At 36.8% G+C, this 19750-nt stretch overlaps 1 protein-coding gene across 1 annotated transcript in view; it reads right to left on the bottom strand.

The window, feature by feature from the left end:
* Positions 1-19750, bottom strand: part of jakmip2 (janus kinase and microtubule interacting protein 2) — a 38878-nt gene that overhangs the window by 16838 nt on the left and 2290 nt on the right. The window contains exons 2-12 of the mRNA XM_051876962.1: positions 8345-8579; positions 7358-7855; positions 6968-7177; positions 3723-3821; positions 3341-3487; positions 2527-2667; positions 2381-2434; positions 2123-2245; positions 1873-2001; positions 602-685; positions 352-414 (exon numbers count right to left, since the gene is read on the bottom strand). Coding sequence (XP_051732922.1) covers positions 352-414; positions 602-685; positions 1873-2001; positions 2123-2245; positions 2381-2434; positions 2527-2667; positions 3341-3487; positions 3723-3821; positions 6968-7177; positions 7358-7855; positions 8345-8473 — 1677 coding nt within the window. The 5' untranslated portion in view covers positions 8474-8579. The remainder of the gene's footprint in view (positions 1-351; positions 415-601; positions 686-1872; positions 2002-2122; positions 2246-2380; positions 2435-2526; positions 2668-3340; positions 3488-3722; positions 3822-6967; positions 7178-7357; positions 7856-8344; positions 8580-19750) is intronic.

The raw sequence follows: 19750 nt of genomic DNA, 5'->3' as shown, positions 1-19750 counted from the left end.
CACTCTTGATCCTAAACCTAAACTTGCACCTAAATCTACCCTACATACATGTAATATACAGTGAGACCCAGACTTATGATGGAAAATGATGGCATTTAGTGACTTGTTTGTAATTGGTACTGTACAGTAAAGGGGGAGTGCTTGCAGTGTTTGTCTCTGCTTCGTCTCATAGTTCCAATAATCCTGTCAAGGTTTATTTTACAATAATGACTGTACATTATGAGTCAACTCCAGTTATTGTTGCCCTTTTCCTGCAGAGGCTCATGAAAGCACCACATTAAGGGAATGATCTCTAGTTTATCATTGCTTTGTTCCTCCTCACAGTGTTGAGAAGACTGCATGTACACACACCTTATCCAGCAGCTCTTGATTGCGCCTGAGGAACAGTTGCTTCTCCTCCACCCATCTGGAGTCCTGTGAGGAAGAGAGGAATTACATGGGAATTAGCCATACCTGTGCCATACTGATACTCAGTAAAAATCAGTTTGTAAGTATGGAGAAACACTCAGCAAGATAAATACCACACTAGATATTGGACTCTAAATTATAAGTGTGTGTGAATTTTGCATCACTAATACCAATAGTAGTGAAAGACTTTTACCTGTCCTTTTACAGCAAGCTCTTTTTCCAGGTCTTCGATTTTAGCCTTATACCTCTGAGTGTCTGCCTGGAGCTGCTCATGAGCCTACAAACATGAAATCACTATGAAATACAACAGTGATTTACCTGACTATGAACTATATAGGCCTGTGGGTTTAATGTAACAGCAATGTGTTCTTCTGAGTACATTACCTTTCAGAAGCTCATTCACAGCTGTATTTACTGTATGTTTCTTAAAATTTCAAGCACAAAAAAATTGCTGGATTTTTTTTTTAGGGTTTCCCCATGAGTTTTTTTTTTTACTCTGACTCACAATTGTGAGTTATAAAGTCAGAATTGTGAGATATAAACTTGTAATAGTGTTATAATGTGCAATTGTGAGGAAAAAAACTGACGTTTTTTCTCAGAATTGCAAGTGTATATCTTGCAATTCTGTCTTTATAACTTGCAGTTGTGAGTTTATATCTCGCAATTCTGAGAAAAAAAGTCAGAATTGCATGATATAAACTCACAAATGGGGAAAAAAAAAGAATTATGTGATAAAAACATGAATATTGCGAGAAAAAGGCAGAATTGCAAGATATAAAGTCGCAATTCTGACTTTATAACTCGCAATTGCGAGTTTAAATCTTACAATTCTGATAAAGTCATAAAAATAGTCATAAAGTCATAAATAAAGTCAGAATTGTGAGATAAAAAGTCACCATTACCTTTTTTACTTTTTTTATTTAGTGGCGGAAACGAGCTTCCATAATTCATTTTGATTTTATATGGTATGGAAAAAGTTTTAAAAGCTTTTTTTTTTTCCAAATATCACTGATTATTAATTCATAAATTAATGTTTTGGGGGGTTTGTAGCATATGACATTTAACAACTGGAACTAATCTTGTCGTATCATACAAAATTATCTGATTTAACTGATCTTGACACATAATCATAAGGGTCTTCAGGAGTCCTGTATGACACAGTGTGTGTGTGTTTGTGTGTATATATATATATATATATATATATGGTGGTTACACATGACTTGTTAAAGTTTATTTTAAATATTTATAGTATTTTAACAAAACTGCTTCACTGCTTATTTGCTCTAAGAAATAACTACATAATAAGGTTTTCTTTTCAAAAATATTATGAAATTTCGATTGGCTAAAAACAGAAATTATAGACAAAACAAACCAAAACAAATAAAATCAGTGTCATGTGTTTTACCAAGCTCTGTAGCTGTTTAATGTTAATTATCTACAGCACAGACAACAGTTCAGGAATACCTTAGCCTCCATTTCAGCATCCAGCATGCCTCCCTTCTGCTCCTGTAGCAGAGCGTAGGCTCTTTGAAGGGCCTGATATTCCCGCGTCAACTGCTTAAACCGCAATTCGGACTCTTCAGCCGCCAGACCCTTAATAAAAAGAGCATGAGAAATAATGAACATGAGAAATAATGCCTAACACACAGCGTACAGAGGAAGTTGGGCATAAACGCAGGAACCGAAATTAATATTAATGTTCCTAAATGCTCACCTCATCTAAATCTTCATCTGGTGTGGCTGGGGTTCGATCCATGCGCAGAGAAGCCACTGAGGAAGTTTCCGAATCCATAGACTCTTCATCATACCCATAGAATGTATCTACAACAATATGCCTCTGCATGGGAAACGACAAGATGAATTTCGGGTAAATATGGACTTTATCATGGAATTTCAGTATCACTGGTTGTGCCAAAAGTTAAAAGACAGACTGCAATGTTTTGAAAGCAGGACTGAGAAAGTTACACTTCACCTTTATAGGTCTGCTTCGTTTATGCCTCTTCTTTCTCAAGAGTTTTTCTCTATCCTGAAACATGGAGCAGAAGAAAGATGTGTTCAGAAAGGGTGTTCAGTGCTCACTTCTATGACTTCTATCTCATGTTCACAGGAAACACTCACTCTTGTCAGATCATCGATCATACTCTGTTGCTCAAGAACCTGCAGCTTGAGGAACTCAATCTCTTGATCATCGTTGGCCTGATCCAGATCATTCAGAGACTTGAGTTTCTTCAGTGGAGGATGGGATGTAATCTTTTCCTTCTAAACACAACAAAACAATAATAATACAAGAGAATACATGCATTGTCCACTCAGAATTCCAAAAACTGCAACAAAGCAGTAAACGCTTTATTTATAGTTTACAAGAGATGTTTCTAAAGATTTTGTAGTGATCACCCAATGATTATCTAATTACAGAGAAAAGCCATAATTTCTTCATAATTTGATAATCATTGCGATCACTTTTTGAACCTTTTGGCCTTCCATATCACAGACTGTTCTCATTTGTCTTGTGCCGCTTGAATGATTTAAAAGCATTTGCATGAATAAGAGCGTGATCATAAGCCCTACAAGACAAATGAGAATGAGCTGTCTGTGATAAGGAAGGCCAAAAGGTTCAAAAAGTGATCACCCGATGATTATCAAATTATAGAGAGAAGCCCTTTTTTTATAACAATAATAATTAAGTACGCAACCGATCAAATTTTGGAATAATTAAGTCTCTTCTGCATTTATTAGATGAATAATACAATAAAAATAGTAACATTGTCAAATATTATACATTCTAATATGCTGATCTGGTGCTCAGGAATCATTTCTTATTTTTTACCAATGTTGAAAACAGTTTTTATTATTTACTATGTTTTATTTATTTGATATTTAATATGCTTAATATGTTTGTGAAACCGTGATAGTAAATAGAATAGGAACTCACCATCTCCATGTTCTCCTTGGTTATGGATTTCAGTTTATCCTCCATCCTCTGGAGGGACTGGCTCAGTTCGTCATTTTTCTTATGTAATAATTTGTTCCTCTCCAGTAACGGCTTGCACTGTTTCTCTGTTTCCCGAACACGCTTCAACTGAGAGGAGCAAATCAGGGTGAATTATTCATAAACAAAAGACATAAAAAGAGAAATGTTTCCAAGACCACACATAAAAGAAGATGCATACTGTTTTTATAATCCTGTACAACCCAACAATAATTCCACAGTTGGCACAGCTTTAAAAATAATAATAAATAATAACAATGATCCTTCACTGCGACAGGAAAACAATATGCAAAGAACAATAAGTGACAGATCCATCAAAACATACCAGCTCATTTCTTTCATCCACTAGGATTGAATTGCGGTCCTCCAGCTTACGAATGGTGGCCTTAAGTTCACTCATACGTTTCTGGTTTCTTCTCATGTCCTAAAAGACATTCAAAAGTTATATCTGCACATGTTTCACATTTTCAAGCTTGACACAATAAAGGAAAATGTATGCAGCAACGTAAAATGTTTACAGTGATAACCAATATACTGGGAACAAAGCTGGCACAGTACCGCTCAAAAGCATTAGTGTTTGTGTGTGTGGCTGTTACTGAGAAAGAGCACTTGCTTTTAAGACAGTCATTCAACTGGCTGTCTTACCAACAGTAACACTTAATTAATCTTAACTTAAAACGACACATTACAAGAACTGACATAGCCATTTGGATTAGCCCTCAACTTTCAGTCAGTAACACTTTACTTCAATGTTCCACTTTAGACATTCTACTAACTACAGTATAAGTAACTTTCCAACTACATGTTAACTAGTAGTTATTAGAGTATTAGAAGACTGTCTGCTTAATATCTGCTTACTAGGGCTGTCAAAATTAACGCATTAATGAATGCGATTAATTTTTTCAGTTTAACACGTTAAAAATATTTAACGCAAAATTACACGGCATCCATTTTTTCTGTCATAATTTGGCTAGCGTTACATTATATGATCACGCTCTTATTCACGCAAATGCTTTTAAACCATTCAAGCAGCACAAGACAAACAAGAACGCGCTGCCTGTGATATGGAAGGCCAAAAGGTTCAAAAACATGAATATTAACATGTCAACAACACGTAAAATATGTGTATTTCGCGCATATTTACAAGCATTAAATACACGTGAAATACACGTATGTGTTTGCTGACGTGTTCAGATGTTTTTGAACCTTTTGGCCTTCGATAATCTGTGTGACACACACGACTTGTGTGCACAGAAAGACGCACGCCAGAATCGAATTCTCTTTCGCACTTGAACAAACAATAACACACAGAATTATGCCAAAATGCCTGTTTTGTCAAGTATCCTCATAAGAGCAGTCTTAAATGAGTTAAATAACGTCTTAAATGAACTTAAAGAGTTGTGAGAAAATGAGATGCACGTCAGATCCGCGTCATGTTCGGCAGCGGCAGCTCTTAAAGTGACAGCAGCCTAATAAACCAGTTTCTGTGATGTCTGTCATTAATGTTAATCAAAAAACAGAGAAAATTGTAGCTTTAATAAGGATTAATCTATAATTTAATTATAATTTATGCAGTAAAGACTGTAGTGTTTAATAACTTTCTGTATATTTCCAACCTGTTACACAGGTAAATATGACATTTATTATAATGGGCTTATGTGCAGATTGTTTTAAGTTCACTTAAATTAAAAGTTGTCATTTTTTAAAGCCTAATAAATGTTGAAATTGATAGATTTCAGTTATACTGTAATGTTGAATGTCTATAATTAATGTTTAAAAAAATCAGTTTCATAGAGACATGAGTACCAGTATTCTGGCCTTCATTCATTAAAAGATGCCATTAAACAAATATTTAAAATACACTGTCTTTAAGTTGTTTCTACATTCATTTGGAGAGTAACTGAAATTATTACAATATAAAAATATTAAAAACTCCAGTGTTTTTGATCACGATTAATCACAGAAAAAAATGCGTGATTAATTAATTATTTTTAATCGATTGATAGTAATACTACTAACTCTTTATTTTGATGCTCCCCAACAGACATTCTACTGACTATAGCCCCTTTCACACATAGTATTACTAGAAAATTCACACATAGCACTTTACTAGTAAATTACCGTTAAGAGATCATGTGTGAACAGGACCTTTTAAAAAAATAATTTACCAATTTACCGATATGAGAAGTTTTAACATTACTAGTAAATTACTGAACGCACTGACGTAAGAAGTCTGCTTTGGGCCAATCATAAAGTTCTTATGGAGATGACGTGATTACTCCGTGCTGTTTACAGTAAACTCCACTGCTTTTTAATAGTTTTAGTAATTATGCACTAGATGGACATCTTTGACCGTTGCGCCACGTGTCAAAGCTTTTTCAGCGTGTCGCACTCAAACCCAGACTTCTTTTCCATTCATCAGCGCTGCGGCTCTGCAGTTGGAAACTATTATGTGAGTCTCATGTTTTTAAGAGCAAAAAACGCATTCTGTTTGATCATCCCCTTATGCCTGTCACTCAGACGTCAATCAATGTTGAACAGACAGTGAAAACTAAAGCGTTTCTCCTCATGTGGGCAGATGAAGATAACGGCGCAGCGTTTAAAGATAATTTCCGATGACTGACATCACAGAATTTACTTGTATTTTTCAGCTGATGTGTGAACGGTCTCTTAACAGTAAAAACCCAGAATGCCGTTGCTTGTGTGAACAGCATATTTGTGTATTTACCGGTAAAGTCATTCTAATTTTATGGTAGTTTACTGGGATTACTGTGTGAAAGGGGCTTATAAGTAACCTATTGCAAGTCATCTTATTCTACTAACCCTAACCTAACAGTCTACTAATACTCTAGAGTTAGTTGACATGTAGTTGCACAGTTACATATAGTTAGTAGAGTGTCTAAAGTGGCCTATCGAAAAAAGGTGCATCATTTATGTCTTTTACTTGAGACATGTTTCCACCGCAGGAACTTTCCCCAGGAACTAGGAACTTTGGGGTGGTACTCGGTGTGTTTCGACCGCAGGAACCAGGGTCTAAATAAAGTTCCGGGTAAAAATTCCCCCCTCAGAAAGTCCCTGCTCACGAGGTACTACTTTTTCAAAGTTCCGGAACATTCGGGGGTGGGGTTTGGGCGCTGAACATGCTGATTGGTTGAGTTCACACTGCATTTTGATTGGTTGACTCCACGCAGCATTTTATTTTAACCACCAATGGAGTTTAAAAATTACAACTGATGGACCGACAACGAGGTTCAGGCTTTATTAAGCTTATATGTGGAGGACAAAATCCAGCGGGAACTGGAAAGTTGTGCGCAGTCCTACGTCACCGGACTAATCTTCACGGTACTTTAGACCATGATGGAAACGCAGACAGCAACAAGTCTGGGAGGAAAAGTTCCTAGGTCAAATTGTTCTGGGTAATTTCGGTGAATTTTCAAGTTGCAGACTACATGTTTAAGACTACAATGACTTATACTACAAGAACATGTGCATCTGCGTATTCAAACGTACATTTCCATATGCGCATGTGCATTTGTAGATTCAACAAATGTACAAATCTAGTTTCTTTACCGGACTCCCACAATGCTCTGCTCCATCACCAGCGCGGCCGGGGATTTCTCTTTTTGGGCTACCCAGGTTGCATTCTGCCTCTTTGACCAGAAACAGCTGCTCATCAAGTGCATCCTTCTGTAGCTGCAACTTCTGCACGAAGCCCGTCGCTGTTTCCAGCTCTTTCTCCAGCGAAAAGATCGTTCTGTCTTTTGCCTTGATCTCATCCACCTGGACAGTTTAACAAAGGTCGCACTGGGTTAGTCCAAGGGGTCAGGGTTTGGCCTGTCCGCTTCGGTAGTTAGCACCTACCACTACAATATCATGCAGGAAGTACATAATATGAAATCCCTCATGTGACCACAGAAGTTATTAGACATTTCTACCTTTAGAATAAGAATGATAGCTTACCAATCGCCGAATATCTCGCTCACAGTCCCACTTGATCTTGGTAATTTGTTCCTGGTGCGCTTGATGTTCAGTGCGCAAGTCACCTGCCTTCATCTTGTCGGCTATAATCATAGTACTAAGCGCTTCATCCGTCTGCCGTTTAGAAGACTTCAGCTCAGCTATTTCTTGCAGCAGCTTTACGCGCTCCTGGTCAAAGAATCGACGGGCTTCCTCTCTGGCCTCTAGCGTTAGCGCAGTACGTACTTTCTCGCCACTGCCATCGCGCAGCGCACTAAGTGCAGTCCGTAAGCGCTGGATCTCGCCTTCTTTAATCTTAGCTGTGCGGGCTAATTCCTGTTCATGCTGCCGTGTTAGCGATTCCCTCAGCGTAGCGAGTTCCTTTAACTTTTCTTCGTGCCAGCGGGCCCGCTGCTCTGTCAGCGCCGCAGTGTGCCGATGCTGCTCCTGCTCACGAATGCGCTTGCCTTCCTGCACCTTTTCTCGCTCCAGTTTGGTCACCTGCAGAAATGAGTTCATGAATAGCTATACCTGATACCACAAGTACATCTCAGAGACATCTATTTAATGTGCGTGTTTACATCTGGAAGACATATTTTTTAGAGTGTTTGCTCATCTGCGATACATCTATATGTCAGATGTCAAATAGAAAATGTCTTTAAGATATTTATGATTTAGAATGTATGTAAACTGACATCTTAAAGACGTCTATCAGATGTTTGTAAACAGCAGATGCTTTCCAGATGAAGTGATCTATAACAGACATCTTGCAGATGTACGTGTGCTATCTGGGATGCCACAAGTGGTAGTGCTTTTGGTAATATTGCATTTAGCCAATATATGTTCCAGGTGGACAAATATGGTAAAGCAGATTTAATTATTTAGTTTGCTACTCCAGAAATCAGTACCTATGAAGGTTCATTCATTGTGAATGCTACACTTTCAGATTCACAACTACCATATGTAAATTTGTACAAGTTGTTTGCCTACCTTGCATTTTTCTTGATGCAGTTCAATTTGAATATCGGTTAATTTAGACCTGAGATCTTCATTGGCTGCCTGTAAGGCAGAGATGAGCGCTTCAGGCTTCTCGCCCTTGGCGCGGCCTTTCTTTGCCATTAGGTCAGATGTAGGGGTTCCTCAAACACTCTTATTGTCCATCACTTCAAGTTACACTGTCATTTCCAGTTCCGTCTTTTCCTCATTATCCTTGCAGTCAGAATACCTGTGGGTGTAAATGGTAACACAAATTTCTATTATGGTTTTACAGTAACGGTAATAACAGAGGCTCAACTAAGCATGCACACTGTAGACTAGAGCTGCACGATTAATCATTAAAAGATTGCGATAACGATTCAAACACCCACACAATCTTATTCCTGAATGACAATGATTTGCTTGTGTCTATTAAACCTTTGAAAAAATCACACCGGAACATTCAGATCTGTATTGGCGCTGCCGCTGAGCCAGAGAGAACCGTTGTCATGTATAGATATGAAATGGCTTCACAGACGGTCTTTTCAACCACACATTATCATTATTTCTGTCTTAAAATAATTCAAATTACAGAAGTACTGGGATAAAAGTTTATAGTTTAGATATAAACACTGATGTCTATGGTAGCGATCAAAATAGAGCAAATCCCCTTTTGAAAGTAACTTGGTGCTTCAAATAAAGATTGTGTCAATTACATCGTTACACCAGTAGGTGGCAACAAGTGACTGATAAAAATGTATTGGTTATTGTATCATTGATTCAAAAGATTTAGTTCAAAAATGCTGATTCATCCAATAATGAAACAAGTGAAGTCTTTATGAGTTTGTCATTGAATCATTCACTCAACCAATTTTTTTAAATAATTCATTCTAACTAATTAAACATTTTTAAATAGACTGCAGCAATTAATATTTTGTCAGCATTAATTTGAGATGTGGTGGGGAAAAAATACAAAAGTGAACAGAATTTCCTTGTGATATATTTAACCCTAAAATTTTAAAATGTGCTACTTCATCGGAATGGTATGAAACTCTATGACTTTTATGGAAGTCACTATGTGACCACAAAAAAAAAGAAAATCATGGACTTTTCGAAAAAGCTAAAAGGTAGTAAAAAAATAGTCCCACTTGTGTTGTTCATGGTCAAAAATGACTGGCATTGGAAATGAATGGGAAATATGCAAAAACATGAAAATACAGAGAATTTTTTTGTGTCTACAAATCATCCGCGATGCAGAAGAAAGTGCACAGCAATGAAGGGGTGACACCCTAAAATATCAAGAGTGCAAAATAGACGCAAATAGTCTATAAAAAAATATAAAAATAGTCTTTCTCTGTGTTGTAGTAAAATTAATGCAAAAACTGACACTTCAAATCAACATTTTACACATTTACAACTAAACCTTTACAAAAAGTTGTCTTTGAGAATGTCTAAATATATATCCAAATCCACAACTTGCTAAAAATAAGTATTCATGTAAAAAAATAAGTATTTGTCTAAAAACAACTAGAGAATTTATAAGCCTTTTTATATAGAGCTATATAGGACTCTAGTGGTTACACCATGGCATTACAGATGTTTTTCTTGTTTTACTCCCACCAGAGGGCACTAATCTGCCTTCAAAAATTGGATTTAAAAGCATTTTAAAATCTCTATTTTAACATGAAATACTGCTTTAATTGAAAAGTAATAAAAAAAAATAAAATAAAAAATATTCTTAAACAAAAATATATTACATTGATTTAACTGAAAATAAAAAAAAGCTACATTTCAGGTGTTCGGTCACTTTGGAACAACACAAGTGTGACCCCCAAATGAACAATATGAAATGAAAACACTGATAGTAGACAAATTAAAAGAACTAGTAAAAATGTGAAAAGTGCAAAAAAAAATATCCACGGAAATTTGCAACAAACGGTTTCATAGCAAGAAATACTTGAATAGGAATCTATCTACAGTAGTACTATTAATAATAAACAGATTTTCTTTGTCCTATAGCAATTATTTATATATTTTTGAGGAGACAACTGTAAACCGCAGAAGCTATTGACAGCATAGCCAAGAGTTGCCTTGACAACACGTGCAGTAAACCAGTCTCCCACGCACACATGCTGTGTCACACAAGCAGTTAGATACTAAATCTAGGCTGCTGACTACACTAAACAACAGGGGATGTTGCTAGTGTCGACCACGCTTCACTGCCAAGCACACTGCAAGAGAGTCTACTTCTCCAGTGAGACAAGCTCAAGAAGACCTTCATTACATAAACAGACTATGTAGAGGCATTATGATGATTAAGAGATTGTGAATGATTATGATGATGAAGAGGCATAAGGGTGATTAAGAGATGAAGACTGTGACACTCGTCTCTCCAGGTTCAGTTTCTGGAGCTGATCTAACAGTACAACACACTAGCCACCTGAAAAGACTACAAATAAGGCACAGTTAGAAGGGAAAATAAGATGTTCTGGTGGTACAAGACAGCATGAAGCATTCGACAAAGCAGTGTGCACTGAAAATAAGAGCACCTAACAACACCTAAATGGCCAAAAAAAAAAAAAAATGAAAGGGTTGCTTCAAATTATTTTGATCCTTATGGTGGTATTAGGTGGTTGCTTTCTGGCATAAGTCCAAAAAAAAAAAAAAAAAATCCACCTCCACATCTCTATGATATTCTGGTCTCTGAATATGACTTGCATTCCTCTTTCATTAGCTATGTTTATATGTACCCTAATAGTCTGTAATAGTCTGTTATTATGGCTCAGTCAGACTGAAAAGTCTTCTTTTGTGGCAAATTTCAGCTTTATCAAGGCAAAAACAACAATTATAGTCATGGTAGCTCCGGACACATTCACTGAGGTTCTGTTCGGAATCCAAATGTAACGAATATGTGAACTGGATTGCAACATTTAGGGTTCATATAAACAGAACTTTCAGATGGAACTGAATTGCTTTTGACAAAAAATTGGTGCATGACATGTAAAAATGCCGACTGTAAAACTTAAAGCATGGCAAAATATTATTAAAACATAGTGATTTAAAATGCACTTTAAGGTAAAACTTTTAAACCGACATCATTACAAAGTTTTTTTTTTTTTTAAATATACTTTTATTTGAAGTACACTACAAGTGCACATTAATCAATTAGGGTAGTAGTGACAAATCTGGAAAAATTTTGTTGTAAAATTAATTTGCTTTTACTGTATGCAAGGGTTTCACAGTCAGATTGTTTAGAAGCCACTACTTAAACTGTGTTCTCCATCAGAGGGCAGTTACAATATAAATTTTTTTATAAATATTTTTGCAACAACAATACTGTATGTTAAGTGGACTAATGACAGCTAAGATTGTAGTTCACCCAAAAATGAAAATTCTGTCATTAAGTACTCACCCTCATGTCGTTCCACACCTGTAAGACTTTCGTTCATCTTCAGAACACAAATGAAGATCTTGATCAAATCTGAGAGATTTCTGTCACTCCATTGAGAGCTACGCAACTGACACTCTGACGCTTCAAAAAGTCCATAAAGAGATCGTAAAACTAATCCATATGAATCGAGTGATTTAGTCCAACTTTTCTGAAGAGATCTTCGCAATTTAACGTCGCAAAGGATTTAGATTAGACTGACCAAATATGATGCTGATCTGATTAAATCTCTAGGAGTTCGTTAAAGTACAACGTCTGGAAATAGCAAAAACTGCCAAAGTTTTGCAGAGAAAATTAAAAATATCTCACTTCCTGTTGGTTTACAGATTTTGCACCCAGGGGCTTTTTTGTAGGTACTGGGCTGTTAGATGTGTCTACCGAATTTCATTCCTGTACGTGAAACGTAGCACGAAGGGCACTTAATTGAACTTTTTTAGGTGGCGCTATTGAGTCATTTTGCCACACCTAATTCTGAAACCCATATCAGACGTAAATTTTCACCACTTCTGACGCGTGTGCAAAGTTTAGTGAGTTTTCGAGCATGTTTAGGCCCTCAAAAATGTGATTTATTTTGGAGAAGAAGAATAATTGGCCGAGCAATTACAATAGGGTCCTCACACCATCGGTGCTCGGGCCCTAATAATCTAACTACAAGAAACAGCACAAATAAAGAGCTAAGATACAAATAAAATAAACAATGCTTTACAGGTTTTTCAGGTATCTAACAGCTTTCAGGTACAGAAATTGAATAAAGTAATCAAATATAAAATAACACTGCATATAAACTTCTTTGAATAGTTAAATAAAGATGAAACATTATTGAGGTATAAAAGCTATTCAGTCAAGAGTGATTTCTTCGTGCTTTGTCATTCGATTAACATTAAAAAACAGAGAGCAGGAATATTAGACTGCTGTCCCTTTAAGACATAATTCAAAGATCCAGTACACTGATACTGATTCACATGCACTGTCTGTCTCGTTTTTCTCCTAAGACGTAACCTTCTATGTTTGTAGGACACTCGTTAAGATGGACATGTTGACATAATTTTTGTGTGAATTTGTCCGTTTAGGTGCAAGACTTGAAAGAGAATTTGCGTGAGAGTATTTGCGCACTGTGACGCGGCTCTCCATGTACGCGCTTCGGATGAGTACACACACACACACACACACACACACACAAATCTCCTCACAGCACGCACAAGTTCTCTTTCGCATCTTAAGGATGAATGTTTAAATTGGCAAGGTTTAAATGAGTTTAGTCTAAACACAGATAGCAACGTGAGATGTTCAGGTCTCAACACCCGGGTGATGACGGCGTAAATGACTGACTGCTCATAGAGCTTTCGGCATGTCATTGAACATTTGTTTACAATGAGTGACTGTTCTGTATATGTTCTTTTGATCATCGCTGTTTTAACGTATTGGGAAACCAGAATGCATATCCATCGACTGAAACATACATTATCCGAATCCGTCTGTTTTGCACGTTGTTTTCAACAAACCATATTATAGATGCGTTGTCAGATTTGGGATGAACCGCGGTGCAAGCGCGTGCTGAATCGTGGGTGGAGAACTGAACGGTTCGATTTTTTAGAGCGAACCGTCCCACCACTAGCGAGAGCCAATGAGGTTCATTCTCGTGTTACGCAGCACGTTTGAGCTTCAACAGGAGGTTTGTTCTCGTGCGTCAAGCAGGTTTGGTTGAGCTTCTGTTTATGTTCACTTATCAATAGCTGTGTCTCATTTCATTTAATTTCGAAGGCTGCATCCTCAAGAGGACGAATCCTGTGAAGGATGCGGTATATGGAGTGTCCTTAACCTGAATTAAACAAGACGTCCTTCGTAGGACACACAGGCAGGAAAGGAAACCGTATATCGTTGCTATGCCAACGCGTTCATGGCAGCCTCGTTGCGCTCTCAGCAAATGAATGAAAATGATTGATAAATTTGTAAAGTAATTTGAAAAGAAAATGTAGGCTTATGCTGGCTTATGTACAACAGATATCTGTTACAGAGACAAAGGAGGAGGATATTAAGAAGAACAAAGTTTAAAACAAAAACAAGCATGAAACTACTTATTTCAACACATCTTCGCTTGTATGTACATTTGCCGACGCCACTATTTATTTATTTATTTATTTATTTTCAAATAAATGATGGTTGTTAACAGCGACGCAAAGAATTGTGGGCTATCTGCAGCAGCGAAGGATACACCTCATGCATCCTCCGAATTCCTGTGAAAGGACGCGTTCGAAGGTCGCGTTCGGAGTGTCCTACTTACTTTTCTGAAACGATACAGCCTCAATGACGTATGCAACCTTCGAATGCGACCTCCGGAGGACGCAGCCTTCGAAATGAGACACAGCTAATGTTTATATGTGAATAAAAGCCTAAATTAAATCTGTTCATCATATAAAGCGATCATGTGTCTTCAGAAAATTTGGACTAAACCGCTCGATTCATATGGATTCGTTTTACAATCTCTTTATGAACTTTTTGAAGCATCAAAGTTTCAATTGCATAGGCTGTCAATGGAGGGACAGGAATCTCTCGGATTTCATCAAAAAGATCTTAATTTCTGTTTCGAAGATGAACGAAAGTCTTACAGGTGCGGAACGACATGAGGGTGAGTAATTAATGACTTTTCATTTTTGGGTTAACTAACCCTTAACCAGAATACACAGCAGGTAATTCACACATACAGTATTTGTAAATCATTTTATTTCTAGAATCCAAAATAAATTGGCTGGGGTAACTGCAGTGCACCCAAAATAGGAATGTTGCCACAGCGGCCTTAGCAGACAGTGCCAGTGTAGACAGCTCCATTGATTATAACAGATCTAAAATTGATCTGTAGCCATTTTCCATATCACCAAAGTACTTACTGAAACCATCAAGCGCAGTGAGATGGGACAGATTGTGTTAGAGATTTTCACTCTCTCTTGATCATGTGAAAACATATACTGAGCTCAAACCAAGGGAGTAGTGTGAATATTTTAAATGAAGGGTTACTCTGTCATGTTTTAGCACACTCATCACTTTAATACATAATGTGTGTATCAGCACTTCTCAACTGAAGGGACAACTGACAACTAAACACAACTGGAGGATGTTTAGATCACAACAATAACAAAATAATAAACCTATTTATAAAGGATAAAACCTAAATGCAATCTTTTAGACAATGCGTGTTCTTACATTAAAACAGTTAGACCTGATGAGCTCACCATTGTTGCAGTTGCTGTTCAATACAGGTGCTGGTCATATAATTAGAATATCATCAAAAAGTTGATTTATTTCACTAATTCCATTCAAAAAGTGAAACTTGTATATTATATTCATTCATTACACACAGACTGATATATTTCAAATGTTTATTTCTTTTAATTTTGATGATTATAACTGACAACTAAGGAAAATCCCAAATTCAGTATCTCAGAAAATTAGAATATTACTTAAGACCAATACAAAGAAAGGATTTTTAGAAATCAATACTTAGTTGGGGCTCCTTTTGCCTGAATTACTGCAGCAATGCGGCGTGGCATGGAGTCGATCAGTCTGTGGCACTGCTCAGGTGTTAGAAGAGCCCAGGTTGCTCTGATAGTGGCCTTCAGCTCTTCTGCATTGTTGGGTCTGGCATATCGCATCTTCCTCTTCACAATACCCCATAGATTTTATATGGGGTTAAGGTCAGGCGAGTTTGCTGGCCAATTAAGAACAGGGATACCAGGGATGCCTCTCCTCTCTTCCTCCAGACTCTGGGACCCTGATTTCCAAAGGAAATGCAAAATTTACTTTCATCAGCGAACATAACTTTGGACCACTCAGCAGCAGTCCAGTCCTTTTTGTCTTTAGCCCAGGCGAGACGCTTCTGACGCTGTCTGTTGTTCAAGAGTGGCTTGACACAAGGAATGCGACAGCTGAAACCCATGTCTTGCATACGTCTGTGTGTAGTGGTTCTTGAAGCACTGACTCCAGCTGCAGTCCACTCTTTGTGAATCTCCCCCACATTTTTTAATGGGTTTTGTTTCACAATCCTCTCCAGGGTGCGGTTATCCATATTGCTTTTACACTTTTTTTCTACCACATCTTTTCCTTCCCTTCGCCTCTCTATTAATGTGCTTGGACACAGAGCTCTGTGAACAGCCAGCCTCTTTTGCAATGACCTTTTGTGTCTTGCCCTCCTTGTGCAAGGTGTCAGTGGTTGTCTTTTGGACAACTGTCAAGTCAGCAGTCTTCCCCATGATTGTGTAGCCTACAGAACTAGACTGAGAGACCATTTAAAGGCCTTTGCAGGTGTTTTGAGTTAATTAGCTGATTAGAGTGTGGCACCAGGTGTCTTCAATATTGAACCTTTTCACAATATTCTAATTTTCTGAGATACTGAATTTGGGATTTTCCTTAGTTGTCAGTTATAATCATCAAAATTAAAAGAAATAAACATTTGAAATATATCAGTCTGTGTGTAATGAATGAATATAATATACAAGTTTCACTTTTTGAATGGAATTAGTGAAATAAATCAACTTTTTGATGATATTCTAATTATATGACCAGCACCTGTATTTGCAGTACATTTACTAAAAAGCACATCTAGTGGAGATCCTCCACTGATTGATTTTGACAGATCCTTCACTCTGCCGCCAAAATGATTTTCTGTATCACGTTCCTGCGGTAATATGACCATATATCCTGACCATCAACGGGGAAACTGGTACATTTACTGCATATTTGCTTACTACTACCATGTTGGCAGAGGATAATGATCTTGGTTATGTAATTTGTACGAGCTGATAGAGTGGTTAATCTTGCTGCCCACCAGAATCTGAGATTTAACAGCTTTAGATGTTGGGCAGATATTTTGATTATACTGTGCATGTCTGACAGCAAAATCCATTAGATTACTGATGCTCTGTCCCAAGAAGAAGTTCAGTTCATCCCAAACATACTGCACCATCCCAACACTGTAAAACCAAGAATACCTTTCTTTCATATCCTCATCAAAAGGAATCTACCTGTTTCTCATTACATGTAGTTAATATGTAGTAATAATATCGAATTTCCTCTCTGGACATCAAATGAGTTTATTTGTATACCAAATTCTGCTTTTAGCACATTATGCTAACTTTAATAATGCATAGAGGCGATTATTCTCGTTAATCTTTGTACACATGAGTGAAAGACAGTAATTTACTATTCAGAAAAACAGTTCAAGACAGAATGCATCTTGACGCCACACTGTACCACACTATAAACCACTATCACTAATACCATATTAACCCAGAAACGGCTGAATCACAAAAGAGCACACTGTAGCCACTGGATGCTAAATTTAAAAAATATATATTTGTGTGGGGCAATAATCTGATTTCTCCTCTTCCATCTGTCTACCAAATTAGCTACTCCAGGGTCATCCGGCCTGATTTAGCTGTCTATCATAGGGTTTGGGTCCATAAATCTCTCTGAATGTGTCTGTTTCCAGTGTTTATGTGTGCTAAGTATAGGACACACACTATCACAAATGATATTTCAAGGGGGAAACATCTTTTTTTAAAGGAGCTTTGCATTCTAGCAAGTGCAACATTTACTGTAAATCTGCTAACACATCTAACACATCTGCACAGATTCTGATGGATGCATAAAATTACATTAGCTGCTCTATATGTTTTGTGAATTTTCGCATTCACACATTTAGTTCACTCTTATTTTCACATGTTACTTATTATAGATACATACAGAAAAGGTAAAAGTACAGTAATATTATAAGGCTTATTATATAAAAAAATAACTATATTTGTCAAGTCAATTCACCTTTTTACAATACAGATTGTCAGGAAATTGATTAAATGATGCAAACAGAGTTAATTTCAGCTGTACAGCAGCTCTAAAAGAAAATTGTGTCATTGTTCAGCTGAAGTCAGTTTAATGTTGATTCAGTTCCATTGTAAAGATCATCAATTATTAAATGATGCAAACAGAGTTAATTTCATCTATAAAGCAGCTCTGCAGAAAACAGTGATGTCTTCGTCCAGTTCTCATCCAATAGTGTCGGTGCAGTCAGATCAATAATATTGTTGAATTTTAAGTGTCTCCAACTAAGCAAGCCAGAGGCGACAGAAATATCTGTTTGGTTTCTACTGTCTCTTAAGTTATTATTGTCTTGTGAGTTTTGTTGATGTTCTGTCTTATTCCAGTGTTATTGGTTTATCTTACGAAGCCCCGCACATGAAATCGTGTGCACAATTTACTAATTCGTTCCCTCGATTTACTAAATGCGCATGATTTATAAATCGAGGGAACGAAATAGTACATCGTGCACACGTTTTAGTAAATGGAGGGAACGAATTAATAAATCGTGCGCACGATTTAGCCTACTATTTTTTTCCTGCATGATATGTCCGGGGCTCCGTATTATCTGGCACATCTTTTCATATTCTGTTTTTTGAGGTTTTTGCTCAATGGTATCAAAACACTTTACACTTTGCATTTACACATATATAAATATACATTTTATTTTTCATTGTCATTTAATATTTTAAGTATTGACATTTTCATATTGTTTTTATTCTTGCTGTTATCTGGAGATTTGAGCATCAATAAAACACTTTATACTTTGCATTAATTTGGTTTCTGTAGTTTTCTTTTGTATTTATACATTTCACTATATGAATATTATTTCTGGCTCAGTTTTGGGGATTCTGGCATAATATCGGTCCAGTTACGGGTGTATTTTGGGACTTCTGGATAAGTTGTGGTTGAGTTTTGGCTGACATCTGGGGATTACGGAGCGGTTGTGGGCTAGTTATGGCTGATTTTTGGGACATGGAAGAAGTTGTGGGTAAGTTTTGGTCTGCTTCCGGCATGGGTCTGGCTCACTTTCGGTAAGTAGCTTTTGGGCCAATCTTGGACCGTGATTCCATGCGGTATGTGGGCTAAACTCTCATCCGAAATTCAACTGGATTCGGCCCAACACAAATTGCTATCTGGGTATATTTTTTAAGTGGCGCTTGCCAGTGAAAAATTTGCTGCCACGATGTTAGAGTTGATGGGGTAGCTGCCAATGTGCCAGGTGTGGGATGAATTTTTTTTTTTTTTTTTTTTCATGAATTGTTATCACAACATTTTTCTTTTGTCAGATCAACTTAGATAATTAATGTGGTCCAGATAACATAATACTTTGAATTTCTGTTGATTAAATCAATCACCTTCATTGTATTAACTCAAATTTTTAATTTCAATGAACTCAAAATTTGAAGGCAACCAGGTAACTTACTTTTTTAAGTTAAACCAACAATTCTTTTTTACAGTGTGGTTGCTCAACTTCTATATGCAAACTTGTCATGTAGCTTTGTCTCTATAATGACTGTGTCACCATAAAGGCACAAGACTTTCAATTAATTCCTATTGTCAAGCTATATGAGTCATATATGGGTATCTACATGGTATTCTGCAATTGATTAACAATTTGCTATTTGTTTTTTCACTTTATATCTTTTATTCAATATTATATAAGCAAGCCAGCAGCCTCATCAGCTCAAATATGCACATTAAAGGATTAGTTCACTTTAAAATAAAAATTACCCCATGCTTCACTCACCCTCAAGCCATCCTAGGTGTATATGACTTTCTTCTTTCTGATGAACACAATCAGAGTTATAGTAATAAATATCCTGACGCGATGAACGGGATCAACAAGTATGAGCTGATGATAGTGCATCCATCCAAAGCAAAACATACTCTACACGGCGAGGGGATAATAAATACCTTCTGAAGCGATGCGATACGTTTGTGTAAAAAAAAAAAAACATATTTAAAAAATTATAAAGTAAAATATCTAGCTTCCGCCAGACCGTCTTCCATATTCAACATCTTATTTCATAAACATATTGGTGATGTCCCAGACAATAAATATGCTAGATTTGTCGCTAGGCTTTTGAAAAAAGTCTCAAAGGGGGTGAGGAAGTAGCTAAATC

Source organism: Ctenopharyngodon idella, chromosome 21 (assembly GCF_019924925.1).
Source record: "Ctenopharyngodon idella isolate HZGC_01 chromosome 21, HZGC01, whole genome shotgun sequence".
Classification (NCBI taxonomy): Eukaryota; Metazoa; Chordata; class Actinopteri; order Cypriniformes; family Xenocyprididae; genus Ctenopharyngodon; species Ctenopharyngodon idella.
This window is presented reverse-complemented; position numbering and strand designations above follow the sequence as displayed.